General features: G+C 50.8%; 1 protein-coding gene across 1 annotated transcript in view; it reads left to right on the top strand.

Annotated features, from left to right (window-relative positions):
- The first annotated feature begins 4,827 nt into the window (after positions 1-4,827).
- LOC144752043 (C-type Lectin CRL-like) overlaps positions 4,828-20,493 on the top strand; it is a 46,206-nt gene continuing 30,540 nt past the window's right edge. Inside the window, exon 1 of the mRNA XM_078639992.1 lies at positions 4,828-4,954. Coding sequence (XP_078496118.1) covers positions 4,894-4,954 — 61 coding nt within the window. The 5' untranslated portion in view covers positions 4,828-4,893. The remainder of the gene's footprint in view (positions 4,955-20,493) is intronic.

Raw genomic sequence — 20,493 nt, 5'->3', positions numbered from 1 at the left:
GTGACAGGGGAGGGCCTTGTAAAGTTGGGGTACAAAACTTTCAAAGGATCTTGTTGCTTAGTACAATCCTCTTCTGGTGCACCCCGACATCATTGACTCTCCCCATTAGTTTGGCAGGTTATTCAGGCGTTTTGAGGCCAGCAGAGACCATCAATCTTGAATCTCTTTCTTGTTGGATTGCCTCCTGTTCCCTACACTTTATCATGAGTGATGTCTCCATACATTGCCTGAAATATCTCAGGCTTCAGCCCCAGCAGTCACACCAAGGAGACCAGTCCCAGCTTTTTTTTTATCTAATTCCAACCGGACCACAGAGCCACCTGCTGACATTCACTCCTGCCATCCCACCCTCTTTTGAAATGTCATTTCTCTACACCTTCAAAGCCACCCTCAGATACGTCTTCCCCAAAGAGAGACAATTCCTAACCTGCCCACCGCGTCTCATGATGCAGGAGTTGTTTGACGTTTCAGCCCCCCTAGGCTTCTCCTTGAAACCTCTTCGATCATGCATTGCCCCAGTAATCCTCCAGCAGTTCCCTCATCCTCCCCATCATAGCTGATGTGACAATTGGCTGCTCATAGCTCTCATCTGAGTCTGGTGCTTCCATTACCTATGCACAACAGCCCTGATAGGAATGTCTAAAGACACAAACATTCCTCCATCAGTGTTCTCTTCACCAGGATGTCCCCAGGATGTGACAAATAGGGGGAGAGAAGGTCCCACCTCAGAAAAAAACACCTGGAGACCTGAAGATCTGAGTTGGAGGAACTGTTCAAGGTCTTCTGCGATGCAAGGGCTGGAGCGCTCGTTGAAGAGACGAGGTCCGCTGGATGTGAGTACTTTGAAGACTTATCTTCATCTCCTCTAATTGACCCCACAATCTGCTCTGCTCTTTAGTGGTGGTCTACCACATCCCTTTAAAGTTGTCTCCCCCTTGTAAGTATTGTCATACTATTTAGTACAGGTTCTGCAACAGGGATGTACAATACTCACAATCGGCATGCGGAGTCTACCGTGATGTGTGTGAGGAGATCGTTACATGGTCTGCCTTTGAAACCGTGTCGATAGGACTGCCCTAAGATCATTGAACCCCTGAAGATACCTCGCCCAGCTTCCCATTAATACCAGCCTGGAGTGTAGACCACTCAAACATCTCTGACCGATAAAGGGATGTTGCAAAAGCTTCTTCTTGGGTTCGACTCTTGATCTGTGGTGGACCGCTCGAGTTGGTCATGTTCCTGCCCAATACTCTTCGCGGTCCCCGCTGCTTGGTTGTGGTGAGCACAGGTGAGAGGAGCACATACATTGAAGTAGAGCCTTTACGCAGACACCTAAAGTGGCATCAGTTTGCTCTTTGGCTCCTAAAGTACTTAATTTATATAATAATATGTGGAGGAGCCAAAAGGTTTTCTTAGGAGCCTATTGCTGCTGAATACCCACCACCCTATTCTTCCTGCATCTTTATTTCACTCTTGCGGGTTCTCTTTCATTCCAGATTTGTCCCATTTCACTGTTTCCAGTCTTTATCTTTCTTACTCATTCTCCTTTTACCTTTTTCTGTGGCAAAGTCTGTTGATAAAATATCATGGTCCCCAATAATGAGTGCTGGTGTCCACCTCTGGCAAGCACTAGCACAAATTAAGCGCTGCCTCAGTGGCTTTGCAGAAACCCTTGGGTCAGGTCGCACTGCTCCTATTGGAGAAAGACTAAGGTTAATTAGCATATGGCTGCTTGCTGTCTGAAGCGGCCGTGAGGGCAAATAAATGGACTAAGTTGTGGCCTTTAGTAAATAGCAGTGGCTGAGATGAAATCAAGCATTCCACCCATCACCTTGTTATTTTTCTTAGTTAATGCATTGAAGCACAATGGACTTTGATATCCCAGTACCGGAAGTATGCTGCTAACAAAGGGCACAACCTATTTGCCAGATGGCCTTAGTTTTCAGGCAGCTTCACATAAGAAACATCTTGGGGCTTATTTACAAGTCCATTGCGCCGCCAGAACATCACTTTTTCCCATATTGGTGTGTTAAATGTCCTGAGTTTGCAGATCTAGAGAAACCTCGAGGCTGGGTTAATATGAATGCTCATTGCCAGAGCAGCAAAGAAGTGCAGGATATGAAGTCTCAGTGTCAAGACAGAAACTGTGCTACTGTTCGTGGGTGCTCAGTTGTATGATGTGATCTTCATCAATTATTGGGATATCTTGGAAATCTTTGCATTACATCAATATATCTGATTATCTTCTATGCACAGCAATGGTAAGAGCTCGCCAGCTCAAAGCGAAAATATTGGTGCAAAAAGCCTATTATAAATGAGAGCAAATTTGTGCGTGCATGAGTAGTGGTGTAAAATGTCTATTCTAAATGAAAGCAAACTTGTGCGTGCATGAATATTGGTGAAAAATGTCTATTCAAATTAAAGCACATTTATGCGTGCATGAATATTGGTGCAACATGTCTATTCTAAATGAAAGCAAATTTGTCCATGCATGAATACTGGTGCAAGATGTCTATTCTAAACAAAAGTAACTTTGTGTGTAATTGAGTAGTGGTGTAAAATGTCTATTCTAAATTAAAGCAAATTTGTGCGTGCATGAGTAGTGGTGTAAAATGTCTATTCTAAATGAAAGCAAACTTGTGCGTGCATGAATATAAGTCATAAGTCATAAGTTCTTATATAGCGCACGATTCACCAAAAAGGTCTCAAGGCGCTAGGCAGAAAGAGACAACAACCATGAGTAAAAGCCATGTTTTCAGGCCCCTCCGAAAGGCCAAATGATTAGACATGGACGACAGATGGAGGGGCAATTTGTTCCAGAGTAGGGGGGCTATGTATGAGAAGGCCCGACAGCCGTTTCTCGTGGTCCTTGTCCTCGGCTGGACCAGGAGACGTTTAGAACTGGATCTTAAGACTCTGGTAGGGTTATACCAGATGAGTTTCTTTGCTAGGTAGGAAGGACCGGTTCCCATAAGAAGCTTATGAACGATACTCAGTATCTTGAAATGGCTTCATTGGCGCACAGGGAGCCAGTGTAATTCCCTGAGACTGGGCAGAGCTGGTGACCTGGGGGACAGGCCAAGCACCAATCGAGCTGCGGTGTTCTGCACCGTTTGTAACTTGGTCAACAGACCCTCATTTATAGAGGCAAACAAGGCATTACCATAGTCTAAACGACTGATAATGAGCCCCTGAATCAAGGGTTTCCTAGATTCAAGGGGGAGCCATTTAAATATTTTACGCAACCTGCGCAAAATGCCATAGCAGGTACAAGACACTAGATTGACGTGGGACTTCATAGAAAGAGTAGGTTCAATCATGATTCCCAGGTCACGTACCACTTCTTTGGGTTCTGGACAGGGTCCCATTTCTTGCGGCCACCAATCTTGTGTCCAAATCTGCTTGGCCTTACCAAACAGCATTATTTCTGTCTTGCTGCAATTCAGTTGGAGTTTGTTGATACTCATCCAGTCCTTTATCGCAATCATACATTTCTGGAATCTGGAACGGGTATCAAGGAAGTCTAAACTGCAGGTAATCAACACCTGAGTGTCATCTGCGTAAGACACTGTAGAAAAACCAAAGGATTTTATTATGTTGGCCAGAGGGGTAAGATAGAGATTAAAAAGCAGGGGACTTAGAATTGATCCCTGAGGAACTCCTACGGAAAGGGGGTTTTTACTGGATTCCAGGGTGTCTACCTTTACATAGGTGTGCCGGCCTGTCAGATAACTCTCAAACCAGGCACGGGCTTGGTGAAACATTTCTATTCAAATTAAAGCACATTTAAGCGTGCATGAATATTGCGTGCATGAATATTGGTGAAACATTTATATTCAAATTAAAGCACATTTAAGCGTGCATGAATATTGGTGCCACATGTCTATTCTAAATGAAAGCAAATTTGTGTGTACATGAGTAGTGGTGTAATATGTCTATTCTAAATGAAAGCAAATTTGTGCATACATGAATATTGGTGAAAAATGTCTATTCTAAATTAAAACACATTTATGCGTGCATGAATATTGGTGTAACATGTCTATTCTAAATTAAAACACATTTATGCGTGCATGAATATTGGTGCAACATGTCTATTCTAAATGAAAGCAAATTGGTGTGTACATGAGTAGTGGTGTAATATGTCTATTCTAAATGAAAGCAAATTTGTGCATACATGAATATTGGTGAAAAATGTCTATTCTAAATTAAAACACATTTATGCGTGCATGAATATTGGTGTAACATGTCTATTCTAAATTAAAACACATTTATGCGTGCATGAATATTGGTGTAACATGTCTATTCTAAATGAATATTGGTGTAAAATGTCTTTTCTAAATTAAAGCAAATTTGTGCGTTCATGCTTGCATATTGGTGCAAAATACCTATTCTAAATTAAAGCAAAGTTGTGCGTTCATAAATATTGGTGGAAAATGCATATTGTAAATGAAAGAACATTTGTGTGTCCATTTGGGAGGTACACAGTGAATGGTTAGTTCATAAGTTTCAGAACAGTCCATTGGCCATATTCAGAGCCTGCAAAAGTCTGAAGAACTTCAGCCAGGGCTCTCCAGAGACACAGTGCACCCTGCGGTACTTTGCCCACTCTGCACTGTTTCACCCCCCCCTCGCCGAGGGTTTGAGAGATGCCCCCGTTCACACATCTTGGGTGTGACAGCGCCGGGCTTCAGTGGAGCCTCCCAGGAAGGAGATACTGATCATGAAGAGGGTGAAGGGCGCATTGTGGTTGACACATCTCAGACCTCCTACTAATTCCTTCCATATAAGAACTTCTAAAGAAGGAAGGGGTCAAACAGAAGGTTGAGGGTGTTGGAGACTCATCTCTCGTCTTCTGCAGCCACTGACGTGGGACGGGGTCCTGCACACTCTGCTATGATGACACCCCTGATCGTAGCCTTCATGCTGCTAGGGCCTGTGTCCTGTGGCACTCTGGGTAAGTGCACAATGTCTGTCCGGACCGACATGTGATTGCGCCAAAGGATGGAAAGGGTCCTCTCCATGCCGCTTACAGGACCCGGGAAATGCTACATAAGCTTTCCTGCAGGGACTGAGAGAGTCTATATGTTAATGGGAACCAGGCTGCACAGAAGGCGACTAATGGGAGGCACAGACCAGCACAGAGAGGGTACAGCAGGAGAAACCTGTTAGCAGAGAAACTAATGGAAGAGACAAACTGGAGTGTAGTGGGAGTAGCCATACCAGCACAGAGGGGGGTCTAATGCAGCACCACACCAGCATGAAGGGAGCCCAGAGGGAGAGCTATGCCGGCACAGAGGGGGGTCTAATGCAGCACCATACCAGCACAGAGGGAGTCTGGAGGGAGAGCCATGCCGGCACAGAGGGGGTCTAATGCAGCACCATACCAGCGCAGAGGGAGTCCAGAGGGAATCCTATGTCCGCACAGAGGGGGTCTAATGCAGCACCATACCAGCACAGAGGGAGTCCAGAGGGCATCCTATGTCGGCACAGAGGGGGTCTAATGCAGCACCATACCAGCACAGAGGGAGTCCAGAGGGAATCCCATGTCGGCACAGAGGGGGTCTAATGCAGCACCATACCAGCACAGAGGGAGTCCAGAGGGAATCCTATGTCGGCACAGAGGGGGTCTAATGCAGCACCATACCAGCACAGAGGGAGTCCAGAGGGAATCCCATGTCGGCACAGAGGGGGTCTAATGCAGCACCATACCCGCACAGAGGGAGTCCAGAGGGAATCCTATGTCGGCACAGAGGGGGTCTAATGCAGCACCATACCAGCACAGAGGGAGTCCAGAGGGAATCCCATGTCGGCACAGAGGGGGTCTAATGCAGCACCATACCAGCACAGAGGGAGTCCAGAGGGAATCCTATGTCGGCACAGAGGGGGTCTAATGCAGCACCATACCAGCACAGAGGGAGTCCAGAGGGAATCCCATGTCGGCACAGAGGGGGTCTAATGCAGCACCATACCAGCACAGAGGGAGTCCAGAGGGAATCCTATGTCGGCACAGAGGGGGGTCTAATGCAGCACCATACCAGCACAGAGGGAGCCCAGAGGGAATCCCATGTCGGCACAGAGGGGGTCTAATGCAGCACCATACCAGCACAGTGGGAGCCCAGAGGGAATCCCATGTCGGCACAGAGGGGGTCTAATGCAGCACCATACCAGCACAGAGGGAGTCCAGAGGGAATCCTATGTCGGCACAGAGGGGGTCTAATGCAGCACCATACCAGCACAGAGGGAGCCCAGAGGGAATCCCATGTCGGCACAGAGGGGGTCTAATGCAGCACCATACCAGCACAGAGGGAGTCCAGAGGGAATCCCATGTCGGCACAGAGGCGGTCTAATGCAGCACCATACCAGCACAGAGGGAGCCCAGAGGGAATCCCATGTCGGCACAGAGGGGGTCTAATGCAGCACCATACCAGCACAGAGGGAGTCCAGAGGGAATCCCATGTCGGCACAGAGGGGGTCTAATGCAGCACCATACCAGCACAGAGGGAGTCCAGAGGGAATCCCATGTCGGCACAGAGGGGGTCTAATGCAGCACCATACCAGCACAGAGGGAGTCCAGAAGGAATCCCATGTCGGCACAGAGGGGGTCTAATGCAGCACCATACCAGCACAGAGGGAGTCCAGAGGGAATCCCATGTCGGCACAGAGGCGGTCTAATGCAGCACCATACCAGCACAGAGGGAGCCCAGAGGGAATCCCATGTCGGCACAGAGGGGGGTCTAATGCAGCACCATACCAGCACAGAGGGAGTCCAGAGGGAATCCCATGTCGGCACAGAGGGGGTCTAATGCAGCACCATACCAGCACAGAGGGAGTCCAGAGGGAATCCCATGTCGGCACAGAGGGGGTCTAATGCAGCACCATACCAGCACAGAGGGAGTCCAGAAGGAATCCCATGTCGGCACAGAGGGGGTCTAATGCAGCACCATACCAGCACAGAGGGAGTCCAGAGGGAATCCTATGTCGGCACAGAGGGGGTCTAATGCAGCACCATACCAGCACAGAGGGAGTCCAGAGGGAATCCCATGTCGGCACAGAGGGGGTCTAATGCAGCACCATACCAGCACAGAGGGAGTCCAGAGGGAATCCCATGTCGGCACAGAGGGGGTCTAATGCAGCACCATACCAGCACAGAGGGAGTCCAGAGGGAATCCCATGTCGGCACAGAGGGGGTCTAATGCAGCATCATACCAGCACAGAGGGAGTCCAGAGGGAATCCCATGTCGGCACAGAGGGGGTCTAATGCAGCACCATACCAGCACAGAGGGAGTCCAGAGGGAATCCCATGTCGGCACAGAGGGGGTCTAATGCAGCACCATACCAGCACAGAGGGAGTCCAGAGGGAATCCTATGTCGGCACAGAGGGGGTCTAATGCAGCACCATACCAGCACAGAGGGAGTCCAGAGGGAATCCCATGTCGGCACAGAGGGGGTCTGATGCAGCACCATACCAGCACAGAGGGAGTCCAGAGGGAATCCTATGTCGGCACAGAGGGGGTCTAATGCAGCACCATACCAGCACAGAGGCAGCCCAGAGGGAATCCTATGTCGGCACAGAGGGGGTCTAATGCAGCACCATACCAGCACAGAGGGAGTCCAGAGGGAATCCCATGTCGGCACAGAGGGGGTCTAATGCAGCACCATACCAGCACAGAGGGAGTCCAGAGGGAATCCCATGTCGGCACAGAGGGGGTCTAATGCAGCACCATACCAGCACAAAGGGAGTCCAGAGGGAATCCCATGTCGGCACAGAGGGGGTCTAATGCAGCACCATACCAGCACAGAGGGAGTCCAGAAGGAATCCCATGTCGGCACAGAGGGGGTCTAATGCAGCACCATACCAGCACAGAGGGAGTCCAGAGGGAATCCTATGTCGGCACAGAGGGGGTCTAATGCAGCACCATACCAGCACAGAGGGAGTCCAGAGGGAATCCCATGTCGGCACAGAGGGGGTCTAATGCAGCACCATACCAGCACAAAGGGAGTCCAGAGGGAGAGCCATGCCGGCGCAGAGGGGGTCTAAGGCAGCACCATACCAGCACAGAGGGAGTCCAGAAGGAATCCCATGTCGGAACAGAGGGGGTCTAATGCAGCACCATACCAGCACAGAGGGAGTCCGGAGGGAATCCCATGTCGGCACAGAGGGGGTCTAATGCAGCACCATACCAGCACAGAGGGAGTCCAGAAGGAATCCCATGTCGGCACAGAGGGGGTCTAATGCAGCACCATACCAGCACAGAGGGAGTCCAGAGGGAATCCCATGTCGGCACAGAGGGGGTCTAATGCAGCACCATACCAGCACAGAGGGAGTCCAGAGGGAATCCCATGTCGGCACAGAGGGGGTCTAATGCAGCACCATACCAGCACAGAGGGAGTCCAGAGGGAGTGCCACACTGGCACAGAGGGGGTCTAATGAAGCACCACACCAGCACAGAGGGAGTCCAGATGGAGAGCCATGCTGCACAGAGGGGGTCTAATGCAGCACCATACCAGCACAGAGGGAGTCCAGAGAGAGAGCCATGCTGCACAGAGGGGGTCTAATGCAGCACCATACCAGCACAGAGGGAGTCCAGAGAGAGAGCCATGCTGCACAGAGGGGTCTAATGCAGCACCATACCAGCACACAGGGAGTCCAGAGAGAGAGCCATGCCGGCACAGTGGGAGTCTAATGCAGCACCATACCAACACAGAGGGAGCCCAGAGAGAGTGCCACACTTGCACAGAGGGGGTCTAATGCTGCACCATACCAGCACAGAGGGAGCCCAGAGAGAGTGCCACACTGGCACAGAGGGGGTCTAATGCAGCACCATACCAGCATATAGGGAGTCCAGAGGGAATCACATGTTGGCACAGAGGGGGTCTAATGCTGCACCATACCAGCACAGAGGGAGCCCAGAGAGAGTGCCACACCGGCACAGAGGGGGTCTAATGCAGCACCATACCAGCACAGAGGGAGCCCAGAGAGAGTGCCACACCGGCACAGAGGGGGTCTAATGCAGCACCATACCAGCACAGAGGGAGCCCAGAGAGAGTGCCACACTGGCACAGAGGGGGTCTAATGCAGCACCATACCAGCACATAGGGAGTCCAGAGGGACTCCAATGTTGGCACAGAGGGTGTCTAATGCTGCACCATACCAGCACAGAGGGAGCCCAGAGGGAGAGCCATGCAGCACAGAGGGGGTCTAATGCAGCACCATACCAGCACACAGGGAGTCCAGAGAGAGTGCCACACCGGCACAGAGGTGAGAGGGATCCAATGCAGCACCATACCAGCACAGAGGGTGAGCTATGCCGTCACAGAGGGGGTCTAATGCTGCACCATACCAGCACAGAGGGATCCCAGAAGGAATCCCATGTTGGCACAGAGGGGGTCTAATGCAGCACCATACCAGCACAGAGGGAGCCCAGAGAGAGAGCCATGCCGGCACTGAGGGGGGTCTAATGCAGCACCATACCAGCACCCAGAGAGAGTGCCACACCGGCACAGAGGGGTCTAATGAATCACCATACCAGCACATAGGGAGTCCAGAGGGAATCCCATGTCGGCACAGAGGGGGTCTAATGCTGCACCATACCAGCACAGAGGGAGCCCAGAGAGAGTGCCATACTGGCACAGAGGGGGTCTAATGCAGCACCATACCAGCACAGAGGGAGTCCAGAGAGAGAGCCATGCTGCACAGAGGGGGTCTAATGCAGCACCATACCAGCACACAGGGAGTCCAGAGAGAGAGCCATGCTGCACAGAGGGGTCTAATGCAGCACCATACCAGCACAGAGGGAGAGCTATGCCGGCACAGAGGGGGTCTAATGCAGCACCATACCAGCACAGAGGGAGTCCAGAGAGAGACCAATGCTGCACAGAGGGGGTCTAATGCAGCACCATACCAGCACAGAGGGAGCCCAGAGAGAGTGCCACACTGGCACTGAGGGGGTCTAATGAAGCACCATACCAGCACCGAGGGAGTCCAGAGAGAGAGCAATGCTGCACAGAGGGGGTCTAATGCAGCACCATTCCAGCACAGAGGGAGCCCAGAGAGAGTGCCACACTGGCACAGAGGGGGTCTAATGCAGCACCATACCAGCACAGAGGGAGTCCAGAGAGAATGCCACACTGGCGCATAGGGGGTCTAATGCAGCACCATACCAGCACAGAGGGAGTCCAGAGAGAGTGCCACACTGGCAGAGAGGGGGTCTAATGCAGCACCATATCAGCACAGAGGGAGCCCAGAGAGAGTGCCACACTAGCACAGAGGGGGTCTAATGCAGTACCATACCAGCACAGAGGGAGCCCAGAGAGAGTGCCACACCGGCACAGAGGGGGTCTAATGCAGCACCATACCAGCACAGAGGGAGCCCAGAGAGAGTGCCACACTGGCAAAGAGGGGGTCTAATGCAGTACCACACCAGCACAGAGGGAGCCCAGAGAGAGTGCCACACTGGCACAGAGAGGGTCTAATGCAGCACCATACCAGCACAGAGGAAGCCCAGAGAGAGTGCCACACTGGCATAGAGGGGGTCTAATGCAGTACCATACCAGCACAGAGGGAGCCCAGAGAGAGTGCCACACTGGCACATAGGGGGTCTAATGCAGCACCATACCAGCACAGAGGGAGTCCAGAGAGAGTGCCACACTGACACAGAGAGGGTCTAATGCAGCACCATACCAGCACAGAGGGAGCCCAGAGAGAGTGCCACACTGGCACAGAGGGGTCTAATGCAGCACCATACCAGCACAGAGGGAGTCCAGAGAGAGTGCCACACTGGCACAGAGGGGGTCTAATGCAGTACCATACCAGCACAAAGGGAGCCCAGAGAGAGTGCCACACTGGCACACAGGGGGTCTAATGCAGCACCATACCAGCACAGAGGGAGTCCAGAGAGAGTGCCACACTGGCACAGAGGGGGTCTAATGGAGCACCATACCAGCACAGAGGGAGCCCAGAGAGAGTGCCACACTGGCACAGAGGGGGTCTAATGCAGTACCATACCAGCACAGAGGGAGCCCAGAGAGAGTGCCACACTGGCACAGAGGGGGTCTAATGCAGCACCATACTGGCACAGAGGGAGTCCAGAGAGAGAGCAATGCTGGCAGGCAGGGTCTTGTGGAAGTGTTATGCTGGCAGAGAGGGAGTGTAGTGAAGGTGTTTAGCTGGCACAGAGAGGGTGTACTGGAAGCATTATGTTGGCACAGAGGGGGTGTAGTGGAAGTGTTATACTGGCACAGAGTGATGTAGTGGGAGCGTTATCCTGGAACAGAGGGGGGTGTAGTGGGAGCGTTATCCTGGAACAGAGGGGGGTGTAGTGGGAGGGTTAGGCTGGCACCGAGGGGGTGGTGTAGTGGAAGCTTTGTTCTGGCACAAAAGGGTGTAGTGGAAGAGTTATGCTTGTACAGAGGGGGGTTTAGTCGAAGGGTTATGCTGGCACAGATGGTGTATTGGAAGGGTTATGCTGGCATGGGAGTGTAGTGGACACAATATCCTGGAACAGAGGGGGTATGGTAGAAGCATTATGTTGGCATGGAGGGGGTGTAGTTGAAGCATTATACTGCCACTGATGCGGTTATGACGGAAATATTATGCTGGCATAGAGGGAGTGCAGTGGAAGCATTATGTTGGCACAGAGGTGCTGTTGTAGAAGCGTTATGCTGGCACAGACCGGGCATAGTGGAAGCATTGGGCTGGCACAGAGAGGTTGTAATGGAAGCATTATGTGGGCACACAGGGGGAATAGTGGACACGTTATGTTGGCACAAAGGGGGTGTAGTAGAAGCGTTATGCTGGCACAGAGAGGTTGTAGTGGAAGCATTTGGTTGGCACAGAGGAGGTGTAGTAGATGCATTATGCTGGCACAGAGGGGGTGTTGTGGAAGCATTATGCTGGCACAGAAGGGTTAAAGTGGAAGCATTAAGTTGGCACAGAAGGGGTATAGTGGAAGCGTTATGCAGGCACAGAGGGGGTATAGGGGAACCGTTATCCAGGCACAGAGGGGGTATAGTGGAAGCATTATGCTGCACAGAGGGGGTGTAGGGGAAGCGTTATGCTGGCACAGAGGGGGTATAGTGGAAGAGATGCTGGCACAGAGGGCGGTGTAGTGGAAGAGTTATGCTGGCACAGACACAGTCAATCAATCAATCAGGGGTTTATATAGTGCGCTACTCACCCTTGAGGGTCTCAAGGCACTGGGGGGGGGGCTCCGGATCAGTCAAAGAGCCAGGTCTTGAGGTCCTTTCTGATGGTGTGCAGGGTTTGCGAGCATCTGATGTTAACGGGGAGCTTGTTCCAGGTCTTGGTTGCGATGTAGGAGAAAGCTCTCCCTCCTGTTAGGCTTCTGTGGGTGTGGGGACTTCTGTCAGGGCGAGGTCGGCAGAGCGGAGGTTCCTCTTGGGTGCGTTACAGGATAGTCTCTCGTTGAGGTATTTGGGTCCGACGTTGTTGAGGGCTTTGTAGGCGTGAGTGAGGAGTTTGAAGGTGACCCTCTTCTCGACCGGGAGCCAGTGGAGGTCTCGAAGGTTTTGGGTCATGTGTTCATGGCGTGGTGTCCCGCGGACGAGTCTGGCAGTGGCATTTTGGATGGTCTGGAGTCTGTGTAGGAGAGATCTGTTGATTCCGGCATATAGGGTGTTGCCGTATTCCAGTCTGCTGGTTATGAGCGTGTGGGTGACGGTCTTTCTGCAGTCGGGGGAGGATACATTTGAAGGTCTTGCGGAGGATGCGCAGGCAGTTGAAGCTAGTGGAAGCGACGGCGTTCACCTGGCGGTTCATGGCGAAGGAAGAGTCGAGGATGATGCCGAGGTTGCGTGTGTGGTCAGTAGGGGTGGGTGGGTTCCCTAAGGCAGGGGGCCACCAGTAGTTGTCCCAGGCTGAGTTGCAGGGTCCGAGGATGAGGAGGACCTCGGTTTTTTCTGCGTTAAGCTTGAGGCAGCTGTCGTTCATCCAGGTTGCCACGTTTTTCATACCCTCCTGGCAGCAGAGTCTGGTGTCTACGAGGTTCTTCGTGAGTGAGAGGATGAGTTGGGTGTCGTCTGTGAAGGATATCATGCTGAGCCCATGCTGTCTGACGATGGCGGCGAGGGGGGCCATGTAGATGTTGAAGAGCGTGGGGCTGAGCGATGAGCCCTGGGGCACTCCGCAGTTGAAGTGGAGAAGTGTGGCTCAATGGTTAGAGCGGCAGACCCTGATGCAGAGGTCTAGCCCGGGACCAGGGTTCAATTCCCTACCTCGGCGGGTCTTGGGCTCAAAATTCCACGGACCTGATAATTCTCGCCTCGGTGCCTATTCCAATCATGGAGTCCCACGCTGCAACTCTGGGCAATAGCTTGCTTAATCTCCACAACGGCCCCCACAACGCTAAGGATGCCTGGCCTCCACCTTGGGGGTGCCCAGGAGTGGACACCTCACAGGGAAAGCCAGGATGGGTTCCACAGCGGTATTCGTACAAGCGCCTTGAGACCCTTGCGGGTGAGTAGTGCGCTATACAAGTATCAATTTTACATTTACATGTTGGTGGGTTCGGAGAGGAAGGGCGGGAGTGGAATGGAAGAATGATGCCAGTGGCACAGAAGAAGTAAAAATAGGGTAAAAGCACAATTCTCTGCAATGCGCGGTTAGAGCGGTACTCCAGAGACACACAAGACTTCTCTCGTAGACGAAAACTTTGCAGAGTGTTGGATGGCTACATATGTCCGTCCTACAAGCACTTTGAACAATACAGCTATGTTTCCGGCTTCCTTCTCTTTCTTCTCTTCCTTTTAACTTATTCTTCTGCTTACATTTGATTTCTTAGTCTGTTCGTCTTATACAGTTTTGACTGTCCCATTTCCTGTCCAATCACGTTACTCCTGTTTCCACAATATCTACAGTCCAGCTTCCCAACACCCACTGTGATATTTACCTCACGACCTTGGCATGAAACTGCCCAGCCAAAAACGTATCATGTCTGTGTTATCCTTTTTACATTTGTGGGCTTCACTGGGTGTTCCCTGCCCTCCCTTCCTTGCCCACACAGTGCCACAGTAACAAGGATCTTGCAGTAACGGAGAGGCCATCCTATGAGAAATGTTTCATTGAAACTGAGAGAACGTCACGTGAAGTGTCATGTAGCAAAACTGAGTGAAGTGCCAGGTAGTGACAATGTGCTTAATCGGTATGAAGTGCCATGCAGTGACAGTGAAGTACAGCCATGTGAAGTGTCGCTCAGTGACAGTGATGTCAATCAATGGGCAGTTCCATGCAGTGACAGTGAGAGACATCCAGGTAAAGTGTCATGCAGTGACAATGAGATACATTCATATGAAGTGCCATGAAGTGGCAGTGGGATCAAGTCAGGTGAAGTACCATGCAGTGACAGTGAGATACATCCATATGAAGTGCCATGCAGTGACAGTGAGATACATCCATATGGAGTGCCATGCAGTGACAATGAGAGACATCAAGGTAAAGTGTCATGAAGTGACAATTAGATACATCCATATGAGGTGCCATGAAGTGGCAGTGGGATCAAGTCAGGTGAAGTGCCATGCAGTGACAGTGATATACATCCATATGAAATGCCCTGGAGTGACAGTGAGATGCATCCATATAAAGTGTCATGCAGTGACAGTGAGAAACATCCATATGAAGTGCCATGCAGTGACAGCGAGATACATCCATATGAAGTGCCATGCAGTGACAGTGAGATACATCCATATAAAGTGTCATGCAGTGACAGTGAGAAACATCCATATGAAGTGCCATGCAGTGACAGCGAGATACATCCATATGAAGTGCCATGCAGTGACAGCGAGATACATCCATATGAAGTGCCATGCAGTCACAGTGAGATACATCCATATAAAGTGCCATGCAGTGACAGCTAGATACATCCATATGAAGTACCATGCAGTGACAGTAACAGACATTCAGGTAAAGTGTCATGCTTTGACAATGAGATACATCCATATGAAGTGCCATGCAGTGACAGTGAGAGACATCCATATAAAGTGCCATGCAGTGACAGTGAGAGACATCCATATGAAGTGCCTTGCAGTTATAGTGAGGGACATCCAAATGAAGTGCCATGCAGTGACAGTGAGATACATCCAGGTAAGTGCCATGCTGTGACAATGAGATACATCCATATGAAGTGCCATGCAGTGACAGTGAGAGACATCCAGGTAAAGTGCCATGCTGTGACAATGAGATACATCCATATGAAGTGCCATGAAGTGGCAGTGGGATCAAGTCAGGAGAAGTGCCATTCAGTGAAAGTGAGATACATGCATATGAAGTGCCATGAAGTGGCAGTGGGATCAAGTCAGTTGAAGTGCCAGGCACAGACAGTGAGATACATCCATATGAAGTGCCAGGCAGTGACAGTGAAATTACCCCTGCGAAGTGTCATTCAGTGACGGTGCGCTCAATCCATGTAACTTGACAAGCAGTGACTGTATGCTCAATTCAAATGAAATGTCATTTGGTGTCCATGACATTGATCAATGTGAAGACACAACGACATGAAGTGCCATGCAGTGACTGTGATATCAATTATTGTGAAGTGTCATGCAGGGGCAGTGAGATTAAGTCATGTGAAGTGCCACGCAATGACAGTAAAATACATCCATGTGATGTGCCACTCCCTGCCTGTGAAATACATCCATGCAAAGTGCCAGTGATATAAATCACTGGGCTTCGCCATCAAGTGGCAGTGAGAGTAAGTCAGGTGAAGTACCATGCAAAGACCTGTTCATGGGAAGTGCCAGGCAGTGACAGTGAAAATACCCCTTGTTAAGTGCCATACAGCCACAGTGAGATAAATCGATGTAAAGTGCTGGTGAATGACAGGCAGATACACAATGTGAAGTGCAAATAATGTGAAGTGCCATGCAGTGACAGGGAGATCAATTTACCGGAAGTGCCATACAGTGACTGAGAAAACATGGCATGTGAAGTGCCAGCAGTAGCAGTGTGCCGACTTCGTAAGTAACTCACCTAAGGTGCCATGCAGTGTCAACGGCATCAGTTAATGTACAAGTCAAAATGAAAAATATGTATGCTGCCTTGCAGTCAGGTTACATCACGTGGAGTGCTTTGAGTTGATAGGAGCTCATTCAATCTGAAGTGCGTTATAACAACAATTACATCTCTCTTTGTAAAGTGCCAGGCAGGGAAAGTGAGCTCAGTCCACATGGACTGTTAGCAGTGACAGTGAGCTCACATGGGCTGTCATGCAGTGACTGTGAGCTCACATGGGCTGTCATGCAGTGACTGTGAGCTCACATGGACTCTCAGCATTGAAAGTGAGCTCAGTCCACATGGACTGTCAGCAGTGACTGTGAGCTCACATGGGCTGTCATGCAGTGACTGTGAGCTCACATGGACTATCAGCATTGAAAGTGAGCTCAGTCCACATGGACTGTTAGCAGTGACAGTGAGCTCACATGGGCTGTCATGCAGTGACTGTGAGCTCACATGGGCTGTCATGCAGTGACTGTGAGCTCACATGGGCTGTCATGCAGTGACTGTGAGCTCACATGGACTCTCAGCATTGAAAGTGAGCTCAGTCCACATGGACTGTCAGCAGTGACTGTGAGCTCACATGGGCTGTCATGCAGTGACTGTGAGCTCACATGGACTCTCAGCATTGAAAGTGAGCTCAGTCCACATGGACTGTTAGCAGTGTCTGTGAGCTCACATGGGCTGTCATGCAGTGACTGTGAGCTCACATGGACTGTCATGCAGTGACAGTGAGCTCACATGGACTGTCAGCAGTGACTGTGAGCTCACATGGACAGTCAGCAGTGACTGTAAGCTCACATGGACAGTCAGCTGTGACTGTGAGCTCACATGGGCTGTCATGCAGTTACTGTGAGCTCACATGGACTATCAGCAGTGACTGTGAGCACACATGGACTGTCAGCAGCGACTGTGAGCTCACATGGACTGTGAGAAGGGACTGTGAGCTCACATGGACTGTCAGCAGTGACTGTGAGCTCACATGGACTGCCAGCAGTGACTGTGAGCTCACATGGACTGTCAGCAGGGACTGTGAGTTCACATGGACTGTCAGCAGTGACTGTGAGCTCACATGGACTGTCAGCAGTGACTGTGAGCTCACATGGACTGTCAGCAGGGACTGTGAGTTCACATGGACTGTCAGCAGTGACTGTGAGCTCACATGGACTGTGAGAAGGGACTGTGAGCTCACATGGACTGTCAGCAGTGACTGTGAGCTCACATGGACTGTGAGAAGGGACTGTGAGCTCACATGGACTGTCAGCAGTGACTGTGAGCTCACATGGACTGTCAGCAGTGACTGTGAGCTCACATGGACTGTCAGCAGGGACTGTGAGTTCACATGGACTGTCAGCAGTGACTGTGAGCTCACATGGACTGTGAGAAGGGACTGTGAGCTCACATGGACTGTCAGCAGTGACTGTGAGCTCACATGGACTGCCAGCAGTGACTGTGAGCTCACATGGACTGCCAGCAGTGACAGTGAACTCACATTGACCCCAGAATACACCAGATGACCCAAGAGTATTTGGGTTATCTTTGTCTACTTTTTAATCTTGGTAGAGTGGGTAGCCACAGAATAAAGTTAAGTTTAGCACCCCCTCATCCAATTTTATTGCACTTATATTTAGTTTTGTTTTGTTTCACTACTTTTTGCACTACGACTTCAGTCCCCCTGTTAACATCCTCTTCATTCGAGGAGTAAGACCACGTTAATCTATTTATCCATGAGAGGGCTTTTTACCATCGCAACCCTCCATGAGAAATACAATAGATAACTACATCAGTGGTCCTTAAAGAGGAACCCAAATGATGAAGGGCGGTTCCGTGTGGTGACTGATGGGAATCCTCATATGATCACTAGTTAGATTCTGTTGAGGGTGACCCATGTCTCTTTGGTTTGTTTTTTGAAGTATATCACTGTTAGTCTTCTTTGGACAACATATAGCACTCTTCTTGCAATTTTAGACCCTCTGACACTTTTGTTTGTTCAACTCACATTGACTGTCATGCAGTGACTGTGAGCTCACATGGACTCTCAGCATTGAAAGTGAGCTCAGTCCACATGGACTGTTAGCAGTGTCTGTGAGCTCACATGGGCTGTCATGCAGTGACTGTGAGCTCACATGGACTGTCATGCAGTGACAGTGAGCTCACATGGACTGTCATGCAGTGACAGTGAGCTCACATGGACTGTCAGCAGTGACTGTGAGCTCACATGGACAGTCAGCAGTGACTGTAAGCTCACATGGACAGTCAGCAGTGACTGTGAGCTCACATGGGCTGTCATGCAGTTACTGTGAGCTCACATGGACTGTCAGCAGTGACTGTGAGCTCACATGGACTGTCAGCAGGGACTGTGAGTTCACATGGACTGTCAGCAGTGACTGTGAGCTCACATGGACTGTGAGAAGGGACTGTGAGCTCACATGGACTGTCAGCAGTGACTGTGAGCTCACATGGACTGCCAGCAGTGACTGTGAGCTCACATGGACTGCCAGCAGTGACTGTGATCTCACATGGGCTGTCATGCAGTGACAGTGAACTCACATTGACTGTCATGCAGTGACTGTGAGCTCACATGGACTCTCAGCATTGAAAGTGAGCTCAGTCCACATGGACTGTTAGCAGTGACAGTGAGCTCACATGGGCTGTCATGCAGTGACTGTGAGCTCACATGGACTCTCAGCATTGAAAGTGAGCTCAGTCCACATGGACTGTTAGCAGTGTCTGTGAGCTCACATGGGCTGTCATGCAGTGACTGTGAGCTCACATGGACTGTCATGCAGTGACAGTGAGCTCACATGGACTGTCATGCAGTGACAGTGAGCTCACATGGACTGTCAGCAGTGACTGTGAGCTCACATGGACAGTCAGCAGTGACTGTAAGCTCACATGGACAGTCAGCAGTGACTGTGAGCTCACATGGGCTGTCATGCAGTTACTGTGAGCTCACATGGACTGTCAGCAGTGACTGTGAGCTCACATGGACTGTCAGCCGGGACTGTGAGCTCACATGGACTGTCAGCAGGGACTGTGAGTTCACATGGACTGTCAGCAGTGACTTTGAGCTCACATGGACTGTGAGAAGGGACTGTGAGCTCACATGGACTATCAGCAGTGACTGTGAGCTCACATGGACTGTCAGCAGGGACTGTGAGTTCACATGGACTGTCAGCAGTGACTGTGAGCTCACATGGACTGTGAGAAGGGACTGTGAGCTCACATGGACTGTCAGCAGTGACTGTGAGCTCACATGGACTGCCAGCAGTGACTGTGAGCTCACATGGACTGCCAGCAGTGACTGTGATCTCACATGGGCTGTCATGCAGTGACAGTGAACTCACATTCACTGTCATGCAGTGACTGTGAGCTCACATGGACTCTCAGCATTGAAAGTGAGCTCAGTCCACATGGACTGTTAGCAGTGACAGTTAGCTCACATGGGCTGTCATGCAGTGACTGTGAGCTCACATGGACTCTCAGCATTGAAAGTGAGCTCAGTCCACATGGACTGTTAGCAGTGTCTGTGAGCTCACATGGGCTGTCATGCAGTGACTGTGAGCTCACATGGACTGTCATGCAGTGACAGTGAGCTCACATGGACTGTCATGCAGTGACAGTGAGCTCACATGGACTGTCAGCAGTGACTGTGAGCTCACATGGACAGTCAGCAGTGACTGTAAGTTCACATGGACAGTCAGCAGTGACTGTGAGCTCTCATGGGCTGTCATGCAGTTACTGTGAGCTCACATGGACTGTCAGCAGTGACTGTGAGCTCACATGGACTGTCAGCAGGGACTGTGAGTTCACATGGACTGTCAGCAGTGACTGTGATCTCACATGGACTGTGAGAAGGGACTGTGAGCTCACATGGACTGTCAGCAGTGACTGTGAGCTCACATGAACTGCCAGCAGTGACTGTGATCTCACATGGGCTGTCATGCAGTGACAGTAAACTCACATGGACTGTGAGAAGGGACTGTGAGCTCACGTGGACTGTCAGCAGTGAGTGTGAGCTCACATGGACTATCAGCAGTGATAGTGAGCTCACATGGAATGTCAGCAGTGATTGTGAGCTCACATGGACTGTCAGAAGTGACAGTGAGCTCACATGGACTGCTCATATGGACCATCAGCAGTGACAGTGAGCTCACATGGACTGTCATGCAGTGACTGTGAGCTCACATGGACTGCCAGCAGTGACTGTGAGCTCACATAGACTGTCAGCAGTGACAGTGAGCTCACATGGACTGTCTGCAGTGACTGTGAGGTCACATGGACTGCCATGCAGTGACAGCGAGCTCCCATAGACTGTCAGCAGTGACAGTGAGCTCACATGGACTGCCATGCAGTGACAGTGAGCTCACATGAACTGTCATGCAGTGACAGTGAGCTCACATGGACTGCCAGCAGTGACTGTGAGCTCACATGGACTGCCAGCAGGGACTGTGAGCTCACATGGACTGTCAGCAGTGACTGTGAGC

The sequence above is a fragment of the Lissotriton helveticus genome, chromosome 4_2 (assembly GCF_964261635.1).
Source record: "Lissotriton helveticus chromosome 4_2, aLisHel1.1, whole genome shotgun sequence".
Lineage (NCBI taxonomy): Eukaryota > Metazoa > Chordata > Amphibia > Caudata > Salamandridae > Lissotriton > Lissotriton helveticus.
Note: the sequence above shows the minus strand (reverse complement) of the source record. Positions and strands in the feature narration are given on the sequence as shown.